Source organism: Pteronotus mesoamericanus, unplaced genomic scaffold (assembly GCF_021234165.1).
Source record: "Pteronotus mesoamericanus isolate MK-2021 breed Mesoamerican mustached bat unplaced genomic scaffold, CSHL_Meso_final contig_82, whole genome shotgun sequence".
NCBI classification, from domain to species: Eukaryota; Metazoa; Chordata; class Mammalia; order Chiroptera; family Mormoopidae; genus Pteronotus; species Pteronotus mesoamericanus.
The window spans coordinates 860,057-885,276 of NW_026555265.1; the positions used below are offsets into that span (position 1 = coordinate 860,057).

Sequence of the window (25,220 nt, forward strand, 5' to 3'; positions counted from 1 at the left end):
CAGTTGCCCCTCACATGCCTCCAGCTAGGGACCTGCCTACAACCCAGTCATGTGCCCTGACTGGGGATTGAACCAGCGACATTTCAGTTCACGGGCTGGTACTCAGTCCATTGAGCTACACCAGCCAGGGCTGGATTATGCAACTCTTTTTGTAAAAATATTATATACATGGTGTATCCTTTTTAAAACATCACTCCAGAAGGATATGATGTCAGTTTGTTCCATTATTGGTAATGGCAGGGGAGGCAGGCTCTTTCACCAGTTAACAATGACGAGATGGAGCTTCATGACTTTGATTTCTTGAGCATTTACTAATTTATATTAATTAATTTAGCATTCAGCAGATATTGAGTGCCTTTCTACTTAGGTCATGTTCTAGGATACAGTGATAAAAGGATATAATCCCTGTCTTCATGGAATTCAGTTTGGGGTGGGATATAGGCATTAATCACATCAATAATTAATTCCAGTGATGCCAAGTGAGTAAAGGAAAAGTGCAGCACGAGAGGAGGGTATGTGTCATAGGGGAGCTAATTCCAGAGCTGGAGTTGGAAAGTTGAGCTGGATGAAGAAGGCATAGGCTTTCATGTGGCAGCCCTGGTGGCTGGAAACAGACGGTCAGTCTGTGGCCATACCACCCTGAACGTGCCCGATCTCATTTAGAAACAGGCGTTCCATAGTGCAGTACTGGGGTGCCCTCTTCTCTAGAGATACATCTAGCTTTTGTGAATACTAGTTGTCTGATTTGCCAGGAGCAAGCTTAGTCTGGGAAGCCTAATCACAGAATGGTCTGATGCTTAGATTCCAGCAATTTAAGTAGTTTGGTGATAAATTAAAAAATTCTTCTCTGTCTTTCAGTTTTACTTTGAACTCAGAAGGCTATAATAGAAGACCAGGTGGCCGCCGCCATAGCAGAGGCAATCCAGAGAGTTCTTTAATGTGGAAACCTCAGGAACAGGTTTCAGCAGAGATGATTACTGAAGAAGGCGGCAAGGGTCTGAGGCGTCCCCATTGTACTGTGGAGGAGGTAAGCCCTTTTAACTGGATCTCTTTTCAAAACTATTTTATGAATTTCTTGGGGGATAAGTAATATATGTACTATAGTACAAAACCTAAAAGGTATAAAAGGATGTACAGTGACTATAAACTTGCCAGTCTCACTTCTGTACCTGGTCTTACCACCCTGTTTGACTCTGAAACTTGTATGTATCCTTCTAGAGATGTTCTATATACATGTAATTTAGTCAATTTCCAGAATATTTTCACTATAAGAAAGAAAAAGGATAAGACTATAGATTCTTTTTGGGTGCCTGAATTGTTCTAACTTGTCAGTTACTTTTATAAACTGTAGTATCTAACTAAATAAGAGGAGTCAGATGGTGCACATGTCTGCTCTTTCTTTCCCTTTTTAGGGCACTTAGCATATCTTCATCAACAAGCTTCTCTTCACTTCCCTCCTGAAGTCTTCACTTAGTCCAGGAGCATTTAGAATTAATCCTGTATCTGTCATTCCCCAGGATCATCACCTATGGTTTTCTGAGCCACTAGGTTTGCTCATCTTAGAAATGCTTCCTTGGGTGCCCATTGTCAGCAGTTTGAATTGAATAAAATATGGTTCTGTCCTCTAGGGTCTCCTGTATAAATAGTTGCACTGAACAAACAGGTAGGCAGAGAGAGGAATGGACTGCAGCACTGGAGAGGTTTTAAGGAGAGGTGTCATAAAGTAGGCTTTGGTACCTCTTAGATGAGAAATAAGAGACGAGACAGCACATAAAGGGTATACACAGGATATACTCTAGAAATATTAAAAGGTGATATTAGCAAGGACAGAGTCATTGTTTAAGTATAATTTAAAGTTAGCAGGAAGAGCCTGAGTCCCAGGTTTCAGTCTTGGATAAATACATGCCGCTGTCTAAGATATCCTGGATGTTTAGCGGGAAGTAAGTGACTTCAGTTTGGACATTGTTTAAAGTGCCTGTGAGACATACAAAGTGACCTGGCCTATAGTTTTGAGAATAAGGTAGGGTTAGTGAAACATTCCTGAATCTTCTGCTTATTGGTATTCTATAAATCAAGGGAGCTGAAATATTAGTCAGGGAGACAGTGTAGCATAAGAAGAGATAATGGGCAGGACCATTGGCATTTTGGGCAGGTAGAAGAAGAAATAATCTGCAGTGGAGACTGAGACGATAAAAAGGAATCAGGAGAGTGTATTGTCCAGGAAAGTAAGGAGCAGTCTTCGGGGTGAGGTGCTGAAGAGAGAGGTCAAGTAATACAAGGGCTGAACAAGTATCTGTTGCATCTGGTCGCACAACATCATTGTTGATTTTGGCTAGATCAGTTACATTATGGAAGCTCTGAACATGCAAGTGGATTATTTATGCTGAGTTGTTTTGTGGTTAACCTAGTTCTTCTGTGAAGCACTCAGATGCCATCAAGGTCTAGGGGATAATGTAAATGAGTGAGGTGGGCTGGAGTGAGTGGCCCGTCTAAAGGAATTAGCCCTACCTAGCTCTAGGTTGTTGATGCAGTTTTTCAAAAGAGGCCAGATTTTTGGAATTTTCTTTTCAGTTTATAAAAGTAGTAATCAATTTAAGGAAGTTTTAAAAGCACTCTGCTAACAAATGAAACCCATCTATGACCTATTAAGTCTTTGCCTATTATTTAATTCTGTTTAGTGTGCTAGAAGTTACCCAACATGCTTTCTTTTATTTAGGGTGTTCAAAAAGAGGAAAGAGAGAAGTACCGAAAGTTACTGGAACGACTTAAGGAAGGTGTTCATGGAAACCCTGTTCCTCCTATAACGTCACCCCATCATAGGTAAAGATGAGCTAACAACATCGGTGCTTTGTCAGACATATATTTTGTTGTTTTTGGAGAGAAAATTGGTAGGAAAGGTTTTGTGGGAAAAAAGAGATTAACATTGAGAGAACAAGCTTTGTAATTTGTCTGAACAAATTGTATCTAGTAATGGATTACATAAAATAGTGCTTATACAAAATACAATTTTCTGCTGGCTTTCAAATTCTTTGTTCAAATGTACTCTTACTTGAAACCGATATAGAAAAATGAAATCACTGGTTGAAATCAGAAAACAGTTTTTTCAGCCTCTCCAATATATACATTTCCCATAACCTCTGTCTCTCTCTGCCTCTCCTTCTCCCTCTTCTCCTCTGCTGCTTGCTCCTCCTTCCCTCCTTCCCTCCTTCCCAGTCTCTCCACCCCCGCCCCCGCCCTCCTTCTATGTACACTTAAGTTCCTGAGGCATCTTAGTGGATGCATCTTAGCACAATTGGAAACCCCTCCATTTTGGAAGATAAGATTAAAGTCATCCAGGTCATAAGAAGTTATTCTTATAAGATTCCTTGTTAATTAAATACTCTAGTGATTTTAGCAAATAGATGAGAATGACAGAGGAGTTGATGCCTGCCCTTATATTCACTTGTAAAAAGAGAACAAAAAAAATATGTGAGTTCAGGATTGAGGTACACTTGATTATTTTAACAAGTGAGAATACACAGAGTGGTGTCCCAGAAATTATGTAACAAAGTTGAAGGTGAAAAAGTCACAAGACTATATAGCTAGTTGAGTGCAGAAATAACAAAGGAATACTTGTCTGGGAATTTTAATTTTGGTTGTGAACTTTTAAAATTTTAATTACCTTAGTTGAAGTCAGAATGCTAGTATTTTCTCCATTTTGAATAGCCACTGTTGAAAGCAGCAGTGTGCTTCATGAACTCTTGGTTTTATCATGTCAACCTATTTTGCTTTTTACATTCCTGCTTTTAATGGGTTGTTTAAGGATCCATTTCAGTGTATTTTGTAAAATTTTCCATCTTTTAATCTGAGTTTTATCACACAAGATCTTTTAGTCAAGGTGTTGCTGGGGATTGAGAACATGCAGTTTTACAAATAGAACAACTGGAGGTTAGTAACTTGGCTGAAATACTAGAATCAGGATTAGACTCCTTTTATCCTAGTCCCAGTTGGTGCTGTGTTACATCCTCATAATTTTTTTTTAAAGATTTTATTTATTTATTTTTAGAGAGAGGGGAAGGGAGGGAGAAACAGAGGGAGAGAAACATCAGTGTGAGAGAGAAACATCGGCGCCCAACCAACTGAGCCACACTGGTCAGGGCGCATCCTCTCGTAATCTGATGATTCAGGATAATCAATAACTCCTGTTTGGAGAAACTTGTCAGAGATAATGAGAATTTATGGTAGATTTTTCTTTTGTATCTGAACGTCTTCACTTTTTGTGTTTCTAAGTTCTCAAAGATGTCACATGGATACATTAAAGACCAAAGGCTGGGGGGAAGATCAGAGTCATGGAATCAGAACAACTCAGTTTGTTCCAAAACAATGTGAGTTTCCAGATTTAGCCCTATCTTAATATACTGAACTTAGTTCATGTGCGTATGAAATTGAAAAATGACATACTTGTGAAAGACGGTATACCAAACCTTAAAACTTTATCAGATCCCAGGGCATTGACTAGTTTATCCAGTATTTCAAGATGAAGGAGATTTATAAAATATCTCTTGATTATTATAAAATACCTCCTAGCCTCTATGTATAATAGTACATATTTTGTAAGCCTAAAATTAATTTCTTTATATTTCTTATATTAATTTCCTTGTATTTATCCACTTGTTGTCCACTAAATGGTAGTTTACCAGATGAGCAGATACCAGTTGGTTTACACTAAAGATTATATTTAAAGAAGAAAGCAATTTACATGTTTTTAAGCAACTTGATTTGTAAGGAAGCTAGTGTTTGGAAATTATTCTAACCTTTCAATGTAAGTCAATGTCTTGATACTTTGGAGACTAAGTTGAAATTCTAGCTACATATCGGTTAATAAAGAAGAGACTTAATTTTTTCTTTACTGTCCTCACAGATAGAATTGTTGAAACAAGGGGGCCTCTATGTCCAATAAGGAGTGAAAAGAGGTACATGGTTCAGTTTATTCTGTTTTCTTTTGACATTATTTTCTTATTTTATAAACTATATTTCTGAGTAACTGTGTCTAAGGAACTGTGAACCGTCCTCAACTCTGGTAGCTGGTCAGCACATGCGGGTACATAGGTGGCTTTTGTGTCAGATACCTACCGTAACTTTGGAGATGCTTTTGTCTCCTAGGCATCGGGAGCGGGGAGGTGCAGGTGCCATTTAGAAAAGTGTGGATTTGGTGGGCATCTCTGGTATGTGATCAGTGAAGGCAGTTCTACATGCCTTGGGATTCGGGATGATAGTTCATTTATAACACAGAGTGGTAAAGTATGGCTCATGGGCCACATCTGGTCCACCTGACTTTTTTTTTAACTAAAGTTTTATTGGAACAAAGTCATGCCCATTCACTCACTTACTGTTCATGGCTACTTTTAAACTCTAATGGAAGTTGAGAAGATGTAACAAACCATAGGACATGCATATCTGATCATTTTTGGAAAAATTTTGCTGACCCTTGGTTTAGAGAACTATATTAAACTCAAGACAATTTTTGTTTACAAATTATTATATCTTATTTCTACAACTAGTCTATCATGTACCAGGTTAAAATCATCCAGTCTGTAATCTCTCTATTTTTTTTCCTCAGGTGTTCAAAGGGGAAGATTTTGGATACAGAGAAGACAGTTGGAATCAGACTTGAAAATGAAGGTGTAAGTACAAACTCTAGCTATTTTTTATATCTTTTTACCCTTTCGCTTGACTTACTATTAATATTTTGGTGCCCAGGAAAAATAAGAAAGATGATATGTTAATTTGATTTCTAAGTCTGTTTTCTTTGCAAAAGCAGGCATTGAAGATACACGGCTTTAGCTTCCTTCTGAGTTGCTGGAGTTTTGTCTCTCTGTTATAGACACCTTGTTTGTAAGAGAGATCAGTTTGTCTCCATCTCTGCCCTTATGTGCGCTGCCTGGCTTCTTTTAGAAAATATTTTAAGACCATACATCTCTAGGAGAGATATATGCTCAGAACTTTATTTTCAGAGTCAATATTTTATATTTACTTGAAAATACTATCAATCTTATGCTTAATTAGTTTTGTATCTATTAAGTATTAGAATAAGAAATGTTCCAGCCATGACTGGTGTAGCTTAGTGGGTTGGGCATTGTTTTGCATTCAGAAAGGTCGCCTGTCAAGGTACATGCCTGGGTTTCTGGCCAGGTCACTGATTGGGGGCGTGTGAGGGGCAACTCATTGATGTTTCTCTCCCTCTCTTTCTCCCTCATTTCCCCCCTTTCTAAAAAAATAAATAAGTAAAATCTTTTAAAAAAGAGAAGTATTCCAAAGATTTCCATAGCAATACCAACATTTTTAATAATAATGGCATAACCAAAAGAAATACATTCCTAAATTAAATGCAGACATGAAGTATTTCATATCTTAGATTATTTTATGTCTTAGCTACATACAAATACTAAAGTGTAGGGGATTGCTTTGTGTTAAGTCCCATATCAGTTTGATCAAATTTCTCTTCTCCCATTAGATTTGTTCATAGGAATTAGTCTTAAGACTAAGTCATAGTCTTAAGCCATGGTCTTAAGTCATAAGTCTTAGAAATTACCTTCTCTAATTTTCCCATTTGCAGTGATTCAGAATGAAGCTTTTTGTGTTTAATTATCATTTATTAGCTGTGGAACAAAAATTGAAAGGGGGGGGCTAAGCCTGAGAGAGGATCGATGGGGGTGGGGGTGGGGGTGGTAATGATTGTAATAATTTGTTACCTGGCTGAAGACTACATCCTGCATCTACCTCTGCTGAACCTGAAGGCTTACTGTCTGTGACCATAGGAAGGGCCAGCAGCTGCTGGTTTCCTAGGACTGGTATACGTGGCAGTTAGCTAGAGTGAAGAGTATTGCCCAAGGGTGTGGAAAGAGTGGTTCTAGTCTAAAACATCCTTTCTGAATAAATTTCCTAAGTTTAAAATACTTTGCCTACCAGATTAAATTCAGTATTAAGGGTTACACAGGGTCATGATAAGGAAGGATCTTATCAAAGTTTCTGGAATGCTGGCAGGATTCTACTTGTTGACCTGAATGGTGATTACATTGGTGTTAATTATGAAATTTATATTTTGTGCATTTTTCTATAATTTAAAATTTGCTTTTTTAAAAAAAGATGAAGTAGAACAAGTTTACTTAGTATAAGGATAGCTGTGGTTTATTCTGAGTGATGGGATTTGGGTTACATTTTTGCTTTTAAAACTTTAAAATTTTTTTAACTAAATTTTTAAAAATGCAGATAAGAGAACTGAAAATACTTTTCCTGTTTACCTTCATGCAAAATTATGTGTATTGTTTTTCGCAGCTTGTAATTGAGGTGTCGTGTGAGTCTTAGGAACAAATATGCTAAATCTACTCATTTGTGGATTTGCTAATTATCTATTCTTTCAAGATAATGTCACTGTTTTATATTTTATGTGTTATATATGTTTATATGTACAAGTATTAAACAAGTCAATAGAATGTAGAAACTTTCTTGATTAGCGGCGAGGACACCAGCTGGAACCTGACCTATCCGAAGAAGTGTCTGCCCGACTCCGCCTGGGCAGTGGAAGCAATGGCTTATTCAGGAGGAAAATGTCAATACTTGAGACAAAAGAAAAAAACTGCTCAAGCAAAGAGAGGGATAAAAAAACGGATGATCTTCTTGAACTTACCGAGGTATTGTTTCTTATTTTGGTCAGAATAAGACATGATTTTAAATAGCCTTAGTTATTCAAGACTTGAGTGACAGTATTGAAGAGTTTCTCCAGGCCAGGAATAAATGTATAAAAGAAATCAGGCCTAAGGGCTATTCAGTCACTGTGCTGCGTTGATCATTATGATCTGTGAAGGTGGCCTAAGGGATCAGATTGCCATTTAACAAATGTGGGTAGACATAATGTCACATATCCTGGAGTATAATGTATTCTTTGTAGGGTCTTTTTCTAACCTTAGAATATTTTGGGTTACATAGTATGGGTTTGGCATGAAGAATGAGTTCATTGCAGTTTTAAGTGATTGTGGTTTATTAAAATTCTCCTTTTGTTGATTATTGCATTTAAAAATAGTAAAAACTTAGAGAAAACAATAAAACGAAGGTAGTTAAAAACTCATTTTGAAGGTGAGCTGATATCTTGGCTCCTTCGTCATTGTTGTCTTAGTAGGTGGTAGTCAGTCCTGTTCAGTGAATCTTTCTCTTTTTTAAAAAAGATTTTATTTATTTATTTTTAGAGAGGGGAAGGGAGGGGGTTAAAGTGGCTGCCTCTTGCATGTGCCCCAGCCAGGCATGTGCCCTGGCCAGGAATCAAACCTTTCACTTTGTGGGATGATGCTCAGTCAGCTAAGCCACACTGGTCAGGGCTCTCTTGTTTATTTATTTTTTAAAAATTTTTATTTATTGACTTGAGAGAGAGAGGAAAACTAGCGGGGGGGTGGTGGTTGGGGGAGAAAGAAAGAGGAACATCAATTTGTTGTTCCACTTACTTATGCATCACTGGTTGATTCTTATATGTGCTGCTGACTGGAGCTCGAACGTGCAATCCTGGCGTACTGGGGGGATGCTCTAACCAACTGAGCTACCTGGCCAGGGCCAGTGAGTATCCCTTGAGCACTTGTTATATATTGAGCATGCAGGTGGACAGAGTAAGCCATAAAATCACAAAATTGTATGCATTTGGGAGGAAGCAATATTAACATTTGGCTGAAATAATTTCTATTGGGTTTATAGATTCAACTGGGTAGCTTAAATATGCATTTATCTGCATAATTCTTTAGATGAAGCCATCTATTCAGTAAGGACTCAGTTATTAGACTGCTGTCTAGTTTTCCAGTTAATTGTCTGTTCACTTACTCTCATGTTCAAAATGGATAATATGATTTCTTAGGTGTCATAATTTTATTATTTTGATGTGTTTAAATAAAAGTTTAGGAGGAAAATAAGGAGGGTATGAAGATACTTTTGATAAAGTATTTTCAAAGGAACAAAGGCTAGTAAGTTAGACACTCCGGGGTTCAAGTCTTGGCTCTGCCTTGTAATAATTTATGACTTTGAGTATGTAGCCTAAATTCTCTGAGCATTACCTCTTCTATAAAATGGTGATGTTTCCCCCACAAAGATTAGTGATGTACTTCAGGCATCTGGCACCATGTTTGGCTCATAGTGGTCAATAAATGTTAGCAGGATAATTGAGACTATACCTTAAATGTAAATATTACTACCAAATTATTATTTTCAGAAGCTAATAATTTAGCATTTTGTATAACCCTTAGTAAGACTGCTTTGTAGTCTAAGTTTAAATCTTTTCATACTTCTAATTCAGTATGTCTTTGATAGTGTATTTTTCTCAAGGGTCAGGTGTTACAGAGTTGAAATTGGCTTTTTACAAAGCCTCAGACTTTCAGTGCCTGATAGTGGTTTTATATTAAAGTAGCAATCTCTGAACTTTCTAATTCAGGACATGGAAAAGGAAATCAGTAATGCGTTAGGTCATGGCCCACAGGATGAGATCCTAAGTAGTGCTTTCAAATTGCGAATCACTCGAGGAGATATCCAGACCTTGAGGAACTATCACTGGCTCAATGATGAAGTAAGTTTTCTCTCCCCGCTTTAATGTCATTATGCTTAACTATCTACCGTCCATACCAAAGTGATATTTAACCATAAGTGGCGGGTAAAGCAGCTTTTGTTTTATCCAAAAACAAAACATCTTGAACCTTAGAAAGACTTAATTCTGATTGTTTGCTGCCTTTAATTAGCATTGTTTTCGTCTTGTGCATCTGCGGTTCATTTCATCCACCACTTCTTTTACTAATCTTCAATGACATTTTTATAAACCCTGGATACAGCTGATAAATGGAAGAAAGCAGCAATTTGTTTTAGACAAATTCTTATAGAAGCTGTTTTATTTTTTAAAATAAAGGGATATGTTAATCACTATATGAATACTGTATGTCTTTTTGTTTATTTCATTTGAGTGAAAACTGCAAAAATTTGCATAATTCTAATCTTGTATCCTTACATATTTAGCTAAAGCTAGCTTTTAGTTCCTGCCGATTTTCCAACTGGTCCTTTACCCAACTGCTCAGTCACTGCCTTTTCTTTCTTTGCCTTCCTTCCTGCTCCCACTGTCACTAGCGACATATAAACACATTCTTAGAAAACTAGTATGTAAGTGTAATGTATCTACTATGTAAAATTTAGAAAGTATGGGAAAAATTAAAGAATTGTTCAAAAGTTCTACCACTAAATTAATAAAATATTAATGTTTTGATATTTTTCCTTCCAGTTAACCTTTTAATTGAGATATAATTTACATATAGTAAAATTTACTTGCAGTTAGCATATCTGCATATTTTTTTGTGTAGTATGGTTATGTACACCTTTTCATTATTGCAGACTTCCTCCTTAAATTCCTTCTCTTGACTCGTACTAGTATGCCTCAAAAGTATAATTTCATTCCTTCTTAATCCCTCCCATTTTGTACTGTTCATTTTTATTTTCCATCTTCTGCAGAGATCTTTTATCCCCTTCTCTAGTATCTTCCCTTTCCGAGGCTGCTTATTATCTAATGAATCATAATTCAGTTAGGTTAGAAATTCAGTTTTGATAATGTACTTGCCATGTTCTGATGTTTATTCTTTGGTATTGCAGGTCATTAATTTTTATATGAATCTTCTGGTGGAAAGAAATAAAAAACAAGGCTATCCAGTACTTCATGCATTCAGTACTTTCTTCTATCCCAAATTAAAGTCTGGAGGTTACCAAGCAGTGAAAAGATGGACCAAAGGGGTCAATCTCTTTGAACAGGAACTAATTCTGGTGCCTATTCATCGGAAGGTACATTGGAGCCTGGTGGTGAGTTGAGAGAGTTAATTGCTGGAGTTTGGATAATGAGTATTTTCTTAAACAATAAAGGATATTCTGTCCACTGAAAGTCTGTACTAAATGTTATAGGCAGACTCCACAGTCCCTTAGTTCTTGAGTCGAACAACCTGGAAAGGTAGAAGAGAGCTGCTGTAGCTGAGTACTTTTCATTTTTAACAGGAAAGGGTTTTAGTACATATGGGTTATTATAAGTTTTGTTTATAAGATAGTACAGGTTACTTGTAGAAAAGTAAAGGTATAAAGAAAAAAGCAAAAAAGAAATCTCATTACTCTGAGAGGACCACTAATGTTTTGGGGGTTGAATTTCTAAGTCCTTCTGTAGGAATGGAAATATGCAAATATACATTTTATAGAAATGAAACTTGTATCACCTGTGATGTTTATAAAAAAAATTTGTCTTAGAAATACATTCATGTTGATACATGCATTGATTTTTTTAAAAGATGCTTGTCCTTTTGAGACATAAAGTCTCACTCCTGTTGTGATTATTTCTGGATGTTGCATTTTTCCATTATAGGTGATAGACCTAAGAAAAAAGTGTCTTAAATATCTGGATTCCATGGGACAGAAGGGCAACAGGATCTGTGAGATTCTCCTGTAAGTAAAGGTTAAAAAACTTCAGTGTTACCTGATTATGCCCTTGTTAGTGATTGATCTTCTATCTAATTCTGATGGTTTGATGTGCAGTGAAGACTCTCTTCCCAGTTGTTCAGGACTTGACTTGAATCCATCTTTTTGTTTAAAAATAACCTAGTAACTGACCTTAACTGAGAAGTCTTGTTTAGTAGCATCATTGAAAGCAAGTTTGTCATGTGTCATAAGGTAAAATATATCTTACTGGAATCCCGTGATTTGAATTAGAATTCTTTGGAATTGATACATATCCTGAATATTCTAAAGAAGTGTTATCTGGAGAGTATTATTTCTCTGAATTCTTAAACCCACTCATATCTCTGCTTTCCATGATGGGTGAGTTCATCTCTTAGAACCCAGAGGTAATTTTTAAATTAGAGTATGTGGTTTGTAGGCAACTGTTTGAAATAGTAATTGCTAGAAACCTCGCTTCAAACAGAGCTATGTATATGGGTGACATGAATTTCACAGTGAGGCAGCACATCTGTAAGACAAGTCTGTTTTGAACCTCTGTGGTTCACTGGAAGCAAATGCAGGTTACTGTTCTTAATTTTAGTAAGGATACTTCAGTAAGAAACTTGTTAAATGAATGATAAAGAAGAAAAGTTACTAATTAGTTCAATTCTTTCTTTTTCAATAATGTCTTAATTATTGTTTTCATTTATGGATGTTTATCTTAAATAAAAATCATAGAGAAGTTTTTAAAATCCTAAAATACACCACATTGTTTATGAAGCAGTTATGTACATGCCCGTGTGTGCACACGTATGTGAATCATCACATGCGCAGACATCTTCTCATTGGACTAATTAATACAGCTTTGTGATATTCATACTTTTGAATTTTTAAAAAGGTTTTATTTATTTATATTCAGAGAGAGCGGAAGGGAGGGAGAAAGGCGGGAGAGACATCAATGTGTGAGAGAAATATCTATCTGTTGCCTCTTGCACACCCCCAACCAGGGACCTGGCCTACAACCCAGGCATGTGCGCCGACCAGGAATTGAACTCATGACCTTTTGGTTTGTGGGACGATGCCCAACACACTGAGCCACACCAAGCAGGGCCAGAATATTTTTCAAAGTATGAAGAGTTCAACTCCCATGGATAAACGAAGCCCCATCCCTTTTCTGATAACTCTATTCCAGCTTTTCTCAACTGTTTTGTTTATTATTACCTCCCTACTCCATCCCCATCCTCGTCATCACCCGCAAGAAAAATTTAGTTTCTCCATTACAAGAGAAAATAATACTAAGGAGTAAGATTATTTTTACTCCTTAAGATTATTAAGGAATAAGATCTCTTTTGTTTGTTGAGTTGAGCGTTGGAGAGCTTCAGGCCATGGAAATACCTGATTTTTCCCTTCTGAGATCTGGTTTTCACCCCCTTGGGGGTGATATTGCTGCTTCCATTGAAAATGCACGCCCTCCTGTAAAGCTGGTTTACCTTCTCTGCAGACTAGGATGAGCACCGAGATGTCTGGGTTACATTTGAAATCCCCCTGGAGATTTGTATAAAATTAATCACCCAAACCCTGGCTGGTGTGGCTCAGTGGATTGAGCGCTGGCCTGTGAACCAAAGGGTTTCCAATGTGATTCCCAGTCAGGGCACATGCCTGGGTTGTGGGCCAGGTCTCTGGTAGGGGGCGTACAAGAGGCAACCACACATTGATGTTTCCCTCTCTTTCTCCGTCCCTTCCCCTCTCTAAAAAATAAATAAATAAGATCTTTTTTAAAAAATTAAAGTTAAAAGAAATAATTAATCACCCAATACTTATGTCTTTTGAGAATAAGGAAATTATCTTAAGTAACTACAGTGCCACTATCACACTTAAGAAAATTAGTAATCAGTAATATGTAATGTATGGCTTATATGTTTTAAGTGAGAAAAAACGTTGTAAGTGAAGTTCTTTTTCTAATAGAACAAAATGTATGTTTTTAAATTATATATACAGGAATGGAGTAGAGAAATAGAGGAATACACAGTAAAATATTATGATTAATGAATTCTGGGGTGATTATTATGGGGTCTTTTGCATTTTATATTTATATGTTTTAATTTTTAAAAAAGCATGTGTAATTTCTATAAGCAAAGAAAAAAAAAACCACTGAAAATTAAAATTTAACACCCAAACTTACGGAGATGAATTTAAGAATGGCCTATGTTAAACATCACAAAGTTCTTTGTAATTTTAATGTTGTCTTCACGGGGGTTCATCAATATATTCTTTCTTTTTGTTTTTTCAGTCAGTATTTACAGGATGAAAGTAAGACCAAAAGAAATATTGATCTGAATCTTTCAGAGTGGACGGACTATAGCATGAAGCCACATGTAAGTGACAATCATCTATGTTTCAAATACTTTGTTGCATTTACTGTCAGAGGTATATTACTTAGACTTTACTACCTTCCTTCCCTCACACACTCATCCTTAGGCATACATTCTCCTGAAGTGTATGTATATCTTAAGAGTGATCCACTTCTCAATCTTTTAACCAAGATGTTTGCTGCTTAGCCTTTATCTTATTGATTAAATTGTAAAGGTTAAAAAACTCAGTAGTTCATGTCAGCTACTTTTCTTGGTTGGCCCTAGTGAAAATTTGAAATTCTTGTTCAAAACTTATCTGGGAAGGATGGGGGGAGGAGAAAAAAAAACTTAACTGGGAATTTTGCATATTCAACTCTTTTTTGTAAAGCATAATTTATTGATTATGCTTTTACAGCTGTCCCAATTTCTCCCCTTTGCCCCCTCCGCCCGGTACCCCCCTTCCCTCCAGCAAACCCCTGCTTGGTTCATGTCCATGGGTCATGTCCATGGGTCATGGATATAAGTTCTTTGGCTCCTCCATTTCCTGTATTATTCTTAGCATCCCCCGTCTGTTTTGTACTGCCAGTTTGTACCTAATCCCTGCATCTTTTCCCCCATATTCCCCCTTCCCCCTCCCAGCTGATAGCCCTCCATGTGATCTCCATATCTATGATTCTGTTCCTGTTCTGGTTGTTTGCTTAGTTTGTTTTTGTTTTTTAGATTCAATTGTTGATAGTTGTGAGTTTGTTGTCATTTTACTGTTCATAGTTTTGATCTTTTTCTTAAGTAAGTCCGTTTAACATTTCATGTAATAATGGCTTAGTGATGATGAATTCCTTTAGTTTTTTTCTGGTCTCGGCAGCACTTTATCTGCCCTTCCATTCTAAGTGATAGCTTTGCTGGATAGAGTAATCTAGGTTGTAAGTCCTTGCTTTTCATAACTTTGAATACTTTTTGCCAGCCCCTTCTTTGTGGCAGACCCCATCCCGCTCCCGCGGATACCCGCAGATGAAATAACAAGTCATTCCAGACACCCAAGTGCTGTCAGGAAAAGGGGAGAGCGGTTCTCTCTAGAGGAGAATGCCAGGAGCCCTTCTCTGAAGTGGCTTTTATTGAAAACTATATACAGTGTGCATGCAAAGCTTATCAATCAATGCCTAAAGGCTATATTTATAGAAAACAGATAGAGATCATAGATAACAATTGAAGTAACACAGAGATTTGCCTCAGGTCAGGGTCGGTTAGACATGCTGACTTTATTTTTATTTTTTATTTTTTAAATATTTTATTTATTTATTTCCAGAGAGAGGGGAAGGGAGGGAGAAAGAGAGGGAGAGAAACATCAATGTGTGGTTGTCTCTCATGCGCCCCTTACTGGGGACCTGGCCTGCAACCCTTTGGTTTGCAGGCCAGTGCTCAATCCACTGAGCCACACCAGCCAGGGCAGACATGCTGACTTTAGATGGTCTTTAAGGCATGGCTCCTGAGTTCTGGAATTCACTCCTTCTGCTTGGAGCTTTTTAAACATCTGGTTTTTCCTTATCAGGTCAGTGCAAAGCAGAGCAAGCTTCAGTGGATACAATGCATTCTTTAAGCCAGGTTTCCCATGGGAACCCTCGGTGTTAGCATCAGATCATGCTGCCTCCAGCATTCCCAGTTTCCTGGTCGAGATTTACAGGCCCCTTTTAAGGCCTGGCTCGCGCGGGGCTACAATTCCTGATACCACACAAAGGGGTCTCCAACAATTCTTGTCTGCAAGAAGTCCCTTTTGAGAAACCAGCTGGTAGTTGTATAGTTGTTAGTTTGTTGTCATTTTACTGTTCATAGTTTTGATCTTTTTCTTAAGTAAGTCCGTTTAACATTTCATGTAATAATGGCTTAGTGATGATGAATTCCTTTAGTTTTTTTCTGGTCTGGGCAGCACTTTATCTGCCCTTCCATTCTAAGTGATAGCTTTGCTGGATAGAGTAATCTAGGTTGTGAACTCCTTTGTACGTAACTCTCTGCCTTTTTCTCTTGCTGCTTTTCAGATTCTCTCTTTCTCTTTAACGTTTGGCATTTTATTTATGTTGTGTCTTGGTGTGGTCCTCTTTGGGTCCAACTTGTTTGGGACTCTCTTTGCCTCCTGGGCTTATATGTCTGTTTCCTTCTCCAAGTTAGGGAAGTGTTCTTTCATTATTTTTTCAAATAAGTTTTCAATTTCTTGCTCTTCCTCTTCTCCTTTTGGCATCCCTATGCTCCAGATGTTGGTACTTTAAAAGTTGTCCCAGAGGTTCCTAAGTGTCTCCTTGTTTTTTTGAATTCTTGTTTCTTCATTCTGTTCTGTTCTAGTTGAATGTTTATTTCTTCCTTTTGTTCCAAATCATTGATTTCAATCCCAGCTTTCTCCCCATCACTGTTGATTCTCTGTATAGTTTTCTTTATTTCACTTAGTGTAACCTTCATTTCTTCCTTTACTTTGTTGCTATACTCAATGAGTTCTCTGAGCATCCTTATCACCAGTGTTTTGAACTCTGCATCGATAGATTGGTTATTTCCATTTCATTTAGTCCTTTTCCAGGGGGTTTGATCTGTTCTTTCATTTGGGCCATATTTCTTTGTCTCCTCAATTTGGCAGTCTCCCTGTGATTGTTTCTGCGTATTAGGTAGAGCTGCTTTGACTCCTTATCTTAGTAGTGTGGCCTACGTAGAAAAGGCACGTGTAAATTGTGTGGAGCAGAGCCTAAGGTAATTGCCAGGGTGGTGCAGCCCACTTCACTGCTGTATGGTTCTCTGTGGGGCAGGGATGGCCTGGAGAGGGGACATTGCCACTGTCTGGCCTCTGGACTACAATGTCCTTACTCAGCTCGGCTTCCAGTGACCTCACCCACCTCCTGTATGCGATTCGCGTCCTTCCCACTGCTGCTGGGGTGTTTGCTTAGATTCTAAGCCCATGTGGGCCCTTTAAATGGTGAAAATCCAGCATTCCTCTGCCTTCCCAGCCCCCACTGGTTTTTATATCCAGAGGTAATGGGGGTATCTTCCCAGTGCTGGAGCCCTGGGTTCTGTGGTCTGGCCTGGGGTTAGGATCGCTCACTCCCAAGGTATCCTTCCCAATATTTTAAACAAAGATTTTATTTATTTAGCCCTGGCTGGTGTGGCTCAGTGGATTGAGTGCTGGCCTGCGAACCAAAGAGTTGCTGGTTCAATTCCTAGTCAGGGCACATGCCTGGGTTGCGGGACCAGGTCCTTGGTTGGGAGTGTAGCAAGAGGCTATGACTGATGTTTCTCTCACACATAGATGTTTCTCCCTCCTCGCAAAGAAATTTAAAAAAAAATTTTTTTTTTTAAAGAAAGAAAATTCTCTTTATTTGTGTATTGGCATCTATACTTCTCTCCCACCTGTAAGAGATGCTGGGCTTGAACAAAAGCAAGAAGTACCTACCATATGTATGGGTAGTGTGCATGTTTAAACAATCCTTTTTCATAAAAATCATCTGTATTTTTTTGAATAAAAATTAAGTATGTTTTCCAGCAGTGGAATCAAACTCTCTTACACTCTTACTATCTTGTGCTCTTGATAACTGAGAGCCAGTCTGTGTAAGGGGCTGGCCCAGATTAGTGGGCCTAGGGAACGTATGGATTTGGATTCCACTGACTTTGGCTTTTGATACACTCTTGCCTCAGGACAGAACTGAGCAATCAAGGCAAGATACCCTAATTGGTTAAAGCCTATCAAGAAGCTTTTTAATCTTTCTTCTGCTTGGAGCTGTGGGTGTCCAAAGCTGTAGCCCTATTCTGGCTAGGGAAGAGAAGTTAAACTCTTCTCTTTCCTTCTGAAAAACGTTTTCTGTGGGGTCACACACTCCATGTCATAGTTAGGACTTTTAATGCTACATAAAGACTAATTGTGTAATGCCACATTTAACGTTTACTTTATAATACTGTTGATCCACAGTAATAGTTAGAAAAAGTCAAAGGGGTTTGTATTTGTTGAAATTTTATCTTCCCTTCTTTTTTTTAAAACTTCAGGAGATTCCTCAACAGTTGAATGGGAGTGATTGTGGAATGTTTACTTGTAAATATGCAGATTATATGTCTAGGGACAAACCTATCACATTTACTCAGGTGAGTGAAGACCCTTCCTCATCCACTTGTTACTAAACAAGGTAAACTCAGAGCATGTTACCGGGGCCTGGCACATACTAAGATCCTAATAATGGTCGCTGTGCTACCGTTGCTGCTGTAAACTTTGGCTGTAGCTTTGATTTTCCTTTACATGTAAAAATACTAATGATATGTACTATAATAAACATTATAAACCTCCCTTTTACTGTCACTGCTCAGGATTTGTCAGTGCATCTGCTCTCAGGTTTATCCTACTGAACCTTGCGTGACTATTGGGTCAATTTGCTATCTTTCAGCTCCATGTCCATTGGTTTGTCTGAGTGTTACTGCTATTTTTGGCTGAAGGAGGAATGTCAGAATATGTTAAGAGCAAGAGGAAATTAGGGTTTTTGAGAACTTAAGCCACAGGTTTAAGATAAAATTATGAATACTGCTTTTCCCTTCTGTTGTAGTTATTATTGGTTTTCCATTGCTCTGTATTTGAGTGAAAATTAAAATATGTTGGGAACTCTAGAGAATGTATGTATGGATTCTCAACGTTTTTACAACCGAGAATAACCCATTTTAAAAACATTTTTCTTAAAAAAGACCTCATTTTGTTAGATGTGGCCTACCAAACTCTACTTATTGAATAGTAGGACTGATAAACCTATTCCCAGCTTTGGGGCAACCTGAAAAAACTAGGGCTCCCATGCTGCATTAATACAATTCCAGTCTAAAATAGGGCACCTATTATTGGTTAGTTTTGAATCAATGTACAAATTTTCATGACATGTTTTGAGCTATTTAAATTGCACAAATCCCTGTGTAAAGACTTCTTAGGTCCATCCAAGTAGGAAATCACTTTGTGGTAAAGTGGTAGGTCCAGCTGTTTATAATGAGACACCAGGACAACCTCAAGGGCGTAAACTTCTGATTTCATCAGAAAGAGGACTAGTTGAATTACAGGTGATTTTGGATCTATCTTGTATGTTGCTGCTTTGAAAATTGCCCCGGTAGTGATTACCAGTTAAAGCAGAAAAACATATTAAGCAAAACATCTCATTCTTTGACGCTTCTAAGTAACAATTATTTTTTCTGAATCTAATGGCACAGGGATTTGAAGGGGAGAAGTTGCTATTTGAACAGTAATAGCAACGTGCATTTTATAGAGCTGAAAGAAAGTTGTGGATTTGTTTTTTTCTTAAATAGAATTCTTGCTTTTATAAAAAAGCAGAATATGTTAAGTAGAAAAGATCTCTATTGTGCCAGCACTTGGATATTCCCATTTTTGGTATACATTTTTGTTATCGGGTTGTTTGACTCGATTGTATAATTCTGCACCCTGCTTTGATTTTCCTTTACATGTAAAAATACTAATGATATGTACTATAATAAACATTATAAACCTCCCTTTTTATGGCTTCATAAGTCTGTACCAGGATGTAAAAAGTCAAGGCTTACCTAAAGAACATGGGCACCCTACTGTATTTACATGATCGCACTTAAAGGTTGTTGAGGCTGTGCAAGTAAATGTAATGTATGTGTTGTTGGTGGCTTCTTTGCAGCACCAGATGCCTCTCTTCCGGAAGAAGATGGTGTGGGAAATCCTTCATCAGCAGTTGCTGTGAGAACGCCCTACTCAGTCCCTTAGCTGCTGGTGGTTCTTTCACGGAGGGACATTTTCATATACCTCATGCATTGTGGGTTAAAAAGTCCCTGCATCGCCTGTTGTGACAGGTGCTGAGCTGTCAGACAAGCATGGAGGCCCTGCACCCTAGCGCCCTGACTTGGTATGCGGAGGGCTGCTTGCAACCCTGTTTGAAAAGATATGCCTGCTCAGAGCCCCGGACTCTTCAACCCACACAGGAACAAACGCTAATTAATACTTTATTTTAAATATTTTTTCCCCTGTGAATGTGTAAAATGCAGGATTTATTCTATGAGTTGTTTTTTTCTGTGTTTGTTCACGTGTATTCATTCTCTCACTCATTTGCAAACATAATGGGCAGTGGCTGTTTCTGCTGCTCTTTTACAGTTAACTCTGAATTACTTGTTTGAACTATTTATTTCTGAAAAGAATGTTAATCAAGCTGCCACTCCCTGCTGAAGATGTGGTGGGAACTCAGTGGGGGGAGGAAGGAAGGAAGGAAGAAAGTGTTAATTAACTTCTCTAACGCTGGAGCAGTAACTGCCAACTTGAAGCTGGAGGTCTTTTTTAGAGGCTTGAAAATGCTGGGAGAAGCGCCGTGGTGTAGGGCTCTGATTGCTTTTCAGAGGAAGCCTGCGACGCGGCATTGGCACTGTGTGGTGGAAAAGCGGAACTGTGGCCAAGGAACTCTGACTATCCAGGCATCTTCAGAAGAGTGTCGTGGTCATCCTAAAGAGACTTTCCTTTCTGGAAATGAGGTGACTGCTACTCTCGAAACTGGATTTGAAGTAACTGTAAACCCTAAATTTTCATTTTCATCCCAGATCTGGTTGAGTATAAACCTCAGAATTGTAAGGGCTGGCCTGAGCTGTTTATTTCAAAAGATGCTATTCAATTTAAAGCTATTTTTCCTCAAAGGTTTTTTTTTTTCTATATAGAAAGCTAAAATTAAGTTTTGTACTTATTAGGATTTAAATTCCCCACCCCCTCCATTCCACCCCTACTGAAATTTGTGGAAAAAAATTTAGTACTTGGCTCTGAGGTTACCAGATATACAATAATCTATTTTGCATATGAAAGTTTGTATTTAACTTTTTTGTTCATTAAAAACTTTACAGTGGTTATGCATTTTTAATTTCAGAAAGCTTAGAGTTCGTCAGAACATATTTTGCAAGATCTAGTGCCTAGTGTTGCTTTTCCGATGTAATAAAAGGTTGCCTGGCAGAACCTGAAAAGTATATGCTGAAATGATTTCTAACCCTTTCCCGAACTAAGCTCCTGAACTTGTCCTGCCTGGTATACAAAAGCAAGAGGTAGAACCAGAAAAATTGGGCATGTGTTAGCTATGTATCAACATGTCTGCCATCTGGAGGGCCCCAGGCTGCTGGCCACAGAGGCGTGCTGTGGCAGCCAGTTTTCCCTGAGACATGTCTTGGTGTGGGACCTGGGGCCTGTGATGCAGATTGAAACTGCTGTCCCTGTTTGATGGCCAAACCAGAGGACACGTGCTTAGGTGATGATTAAAGAATGAGTCAGTTGTGCTACATCTCCCTCAAGCTTAGGCTGCCCAGAGAACCCTTCCTGCAGCTTCCGTGCATTTCCCGAGGCTACTGGAGTGGGGCCAGTGAGTACTGGGACCAGGCAACCAAAAGAGATTTACTGGGTCGGCAATTATACCAAAAACCTGGTTCCCACTGGCCACTAGTAGGTTTCACCTGAGAATGTAGTACCTTGGTTAACATTTGTTCCATTTGGGGTAAATTCTGTCGGGAATGGCAGATTGTATTCTGCCCATATGAGTGAGGCTGGGGGTTCATGTATTTGTATTACATTTGAGGGGCTTCATAGAGCAGCTTCCACTGAGCATTCCCTTAATGTGTACTCTTAAGGATAGCTCTTTAAAAAAAAAAATTTTTTTTTTCTTTATTTATTTTTAGAGAGAAGGGGAGGGAGAGAGAAAGAAAGGGAAACATCAATGTGTGGCTGCCTCTCCTGTGCTCCCTCCTGGGAACCTGGCCTGCAACCCAGGCCTGTGCCCTGACTGGGAATCCAACCAGTGACCCTTTGGTTTGTAGGCCGGCAATCAGTCCACTGAGACACACCAGTCAGGGCCAGGATAACTCAATAATCTTCCAGGACGTGATGAAATTGATAAAAACAGAGTTAAGTTAGAAGTGGCATTCTACTTAACCCTGAGTCCCTGAGTTTGTTTAGGCCATGCTTCTCTAGGCACTGGCAGACATGTGTCTCTTGGTGCAGAGAAACTTGTTGGTAATAGAATTTTTATATCTAAACAGTTTATGAGAAAAGCAGTCACATGATTAAAAACAGGTGTTGATTTTATCAATATTATGTATCAATATATAGCATTATTGAAATTATCAACATTAAAGCCCGTGAAACATATATACAGGGTCCAGCACAAATAACGCCCCTTTTTTTATTACAAAGCATGTAATTCTGTAATGTAACAGTATCACACTCAAGCATATGATATGACATTTTAGGAGAAATGTTCAAAATAAAACTATAAATTTTTATACCCATATTATTACCCTACCAACCACACTCAAGCAGGCCTTACTTCTGCCAGACCCTGTATATTATAGTAGTTTGGGGGTGGGGGTCTGAAAAAAGGTGGCGTGAACCATTGTTCTTTTTTAGTAGGCAGTCTCTCCTAAAGATTGATTAAAATGGAGAAAAGAAACCATTGGTGAACAAATGTCTTTTGTGTGTTTGACCTTGTACCAGAGTTGGGATGCGGGTGGGAGGGAAACAGACGCGGGGCATGTGGAAGATGTTCTGGAGAGCCCTGTATTCTACCTCAGTTACCGAAGGCTGTTAGAACTTCTGATCTTTCCTCCTCTGAGACCTGAAGCACCGCGCGGGGACTGCCCTGGCAGATGGTGGGAGCCTGCTGCACTGTGAGGCGTTGCTTGGTGCTGGGACCAAGGTGTGGGTGTGGGGAGAATGTGTCCTTGAGATACGCTGAAGCTTGATAAGAATAAAGTAGAGAAATTTAATAACCTTAGTACTGTAGTTCAGCCACATTGTTTAAATTGGCTTTTGTGAACCAATTGGCAGACTAATTTCTTTATGATAGTTTCTTTGAGAAAACCTCTAAGGACCTGGTAAACAAACGTTTGGTACTTGTTTGTAAGTTGGGGATCGAGCTGGCTGTATTACTTTGATTTTTTTTTTCTTTAAATTTACCTAATATATACAAGGAAAGGGTTTGGGTGTTTGAAATAGGTGTCAATTTTATCTATCAATAAATTCATCTCTTTAATTCAGTGGCTTTCAAATTTTTTTGCTTGCATCTCAATAATAAATGTGTTTCATATTGTGACCAATACAGACATGCATATAATGTGATTAAATATGGACACACAAGTTTTACAAAAGCGTTACGTAATACCCTCTGAATTTTATTTTGGTATTTAAAATAAAGTGCATTGTGACTGAGTTGATTTTTAAACCCACTAGTGAATAGAAATCTACAGTGAAAAACACTGCTCTAAATGATCTATCAGCAAAATGCAAGTTATGTTTTAAACCATAAAGCTTGAGACTACAAAGATAGGATAAATGTGGGGTGTTTTGAGATGAGTCAGTCTAGGAACACAGGCCAGAAGCTCAGTGGAAATATGTGATATAAAATCCTTATTCTTCAGGGTTTTCCACTGGCATTTCCTGAAATATGTTAAGTCAAAATCCTATTACTTCTATGTGAGATGTAAAACCAAGGGTCCTATGCCCAATGAATGCGTGTACCATGTGATGCATAGTAAACACAATGTCAATTTAGCATTTCTGAAACTTGGACATTGAGCCCTTCTCTATGATACCTGTGGAGCTGTTGCTTGGAAACACTTTGGAAAATGTCCAGAGAAGCAGCACAGAGTTCTTGGAAGCATGTACTTCAAATACATACCAAGGGAGCATTCTCCCCTACCTCACCCCCAAGTCCACATACTGCCTCTTTAAGATCACATAGTGATACTAAAGTCTGTGGTTCCCACTTATATTTTCTTTTTAAAAATTTTTTTAGAAGTGTTCTATTAGAGTTTTGTTCAATTTTCCCCCTGCTTTCCCCTGCTCTGCCCACCAACATTTTCTTTAATTGTATCTGTAATAGGTGTTCATAGTAAAAAAATAAAATACTGCTAAAAGGTAAATAATAAGGATTTTGCAAACTCACTACCCAGAGTTAATAGCTGTTAATGATATTTTGGTGTAAGTCCTAGTCTTTGGTATATACCCCTTCATATGTGTATGAGCAAGTGTGTGTTTTGTATGCTTGTGTGTGTATATTTTTTGTTATTAATATGGACTGATAGGATATATATATCAGCCCATATTAATAACAAATTATATAGATATATATGGCTATATAACCCTTTCCACTTAATTTATCTTGACTATAATTTCATGTCAATAAATATTGACATTTTTACGGTATATTTTATTGATCATGCTATTACAGTTCTCCCAATTTTTTCCCCCTTTGCCCCCCTCTACCTGGTACTCTCCTTCCCTCCAGCTTCTCCCCCCACCCTCTTAGTTCATAATTCATGTCCATGGGTCATGCATATAAGTGCTTTGGCTTCACCATTTCCTATACTATTCTTAACACCGCCCCCTCACCGCGGCCTATTTTGTACCTACCAATTATGCTTAATCTCTGTACTTTTCCCCTTATTTTCCCCTTATTTTCCCCTTATTCTCCCCTTATTCTCCCCTTTCCCTCTCCCCTCTGATAACCCTCCAGGTGATTTCCATATCTATGATTCTGTTCCTGTTCTGGTGGTTTGCTTACTTTGTTTTTGTTTTTTAGATTCAGTTGTTGATAGTTGTTGTCATTTTAATGTTCATAGTTTAGATCTTTTTCTTAAGTGCCATTAACATTTCATGAAAGAGTGGCTTAGTGATGATGAACTCTTTTAGTGTTTTTCTTTTTTTAAAGGTTTTATTTATTTTGAGAGATGAAGGGATAGAGAAAGAGGGAGAGAGACATTAATGTGTGGTTGCCTCTCATGTTCCCCCAACTGGGGACCTGGCCTGCAACTCAGGCATGTGCCCCTACCGGGAATTGAACTGGCTACCTTTTGGCTCCCAGGCCAGCACTCAATCCACTAGCCAGGACTCCTTTAGTTGTTTCTTGTCTGGGCAGCACATTATCTGCCCTTCCATTCTAAATGATAGCTTTTCTGCATAAAGTAATCTTGGTTGTAGGTTTTCATCACTTTGAATACTTCTTGCCAGCCCCTTGTCTGCAAAGTTTCTTTTGAGAAATCAGCTGAGAGTCTAATTGGAACTCCTTTGTAGATAACTCTGCCTTTTTCTCTCGCTGCTTTTAAGATTTTATCTTTAACCTTTGGCATTTTAATTACGATGTATCTTAGTGTGGTCCTCTTTGAGTACAATTTGGGATCCTATGAGCTTCCTAGACTTGTATGTCTATTTCTTTTGGACTTACATGTCTAAATTAGGGAAGTTTTCTTTCATTATTTTTTCAAATAAGTTTTCAATTTCTTACTTTTCCTCTTCGCCTTCTGGCATCCCTATGATTCACATGTTAGTCCTTTTGGAGATATCCAGGGTCTCCTTATTCTCCCCTCTTTTTTTTTTTTTTTTTTTTTGATCCTTGTTTCTTCATTCTGGTGTGG

The 25,220-nt window shown here is 38.1% G+C and overlaps 1 protein-coding gene across 2 annotated transcripts in view; it reads left to right on the forward strand.

Moving 5' to 3' along the window:
• The window catches only part of SENP2 (SUMO specific peptidase 2), a 35,585-nt gene extending 12,792 nt beyond the window's left edge, over window positions 1-22,793 (forward strand). For both annotated transcript variants that reach the window (XM_054585073.1, XM_054585075.1), the window contains 12 exons: window positions 859-1,027; window positions 2,717-2,820; window positions 4,270-4,364; window positions 4,901-4,952; window positions 5,600-5,663; window positions 7,494-7,670; window positions 9,446-9,577; window positions 10,642-10,845; window positions 11,393-11,472; window positions 13,754-13,838; window positions 17,826-17,921; window positions 19,469-22,793. In XM_054585073.1, coding sequence (XP_054441048.1) covers window positions 859-1,027; window positions 2,717-2,820; window positions 4,270-4,364; window positions 4,901-4,952; window positions 5,600-5,663; window positions 7,494-7,670; window positions 9,446-9,577; window positions 10,642-10,845; window positions 11,393-11,472; window positions 13,754-13,838; window positions 17,826-17,921; window positions 19,469-19,531 — 1,321 coding nt within the window. In that variant the 3' untranslated portion in view covers window positions 19,532-22,793. The remainder of the gene's footprint in view (window positions 1-858; window positions 1,028-2,716; window positions 2,821-4,269; window positions 4,365-4,900; window positions 4,953-5,599; window positions 5,664-7,493; window positions 7,671-9,445; window positions 9,578-10,641; window positions 10,846-11,392; window positions 11,473-13,753; window positions 13,839-17,825; window positions 17,922-19,468) is intronic.
• The last annotated feature ends 2,427 nt before the right edge of the window (window positions 22,794-25,220 follow it).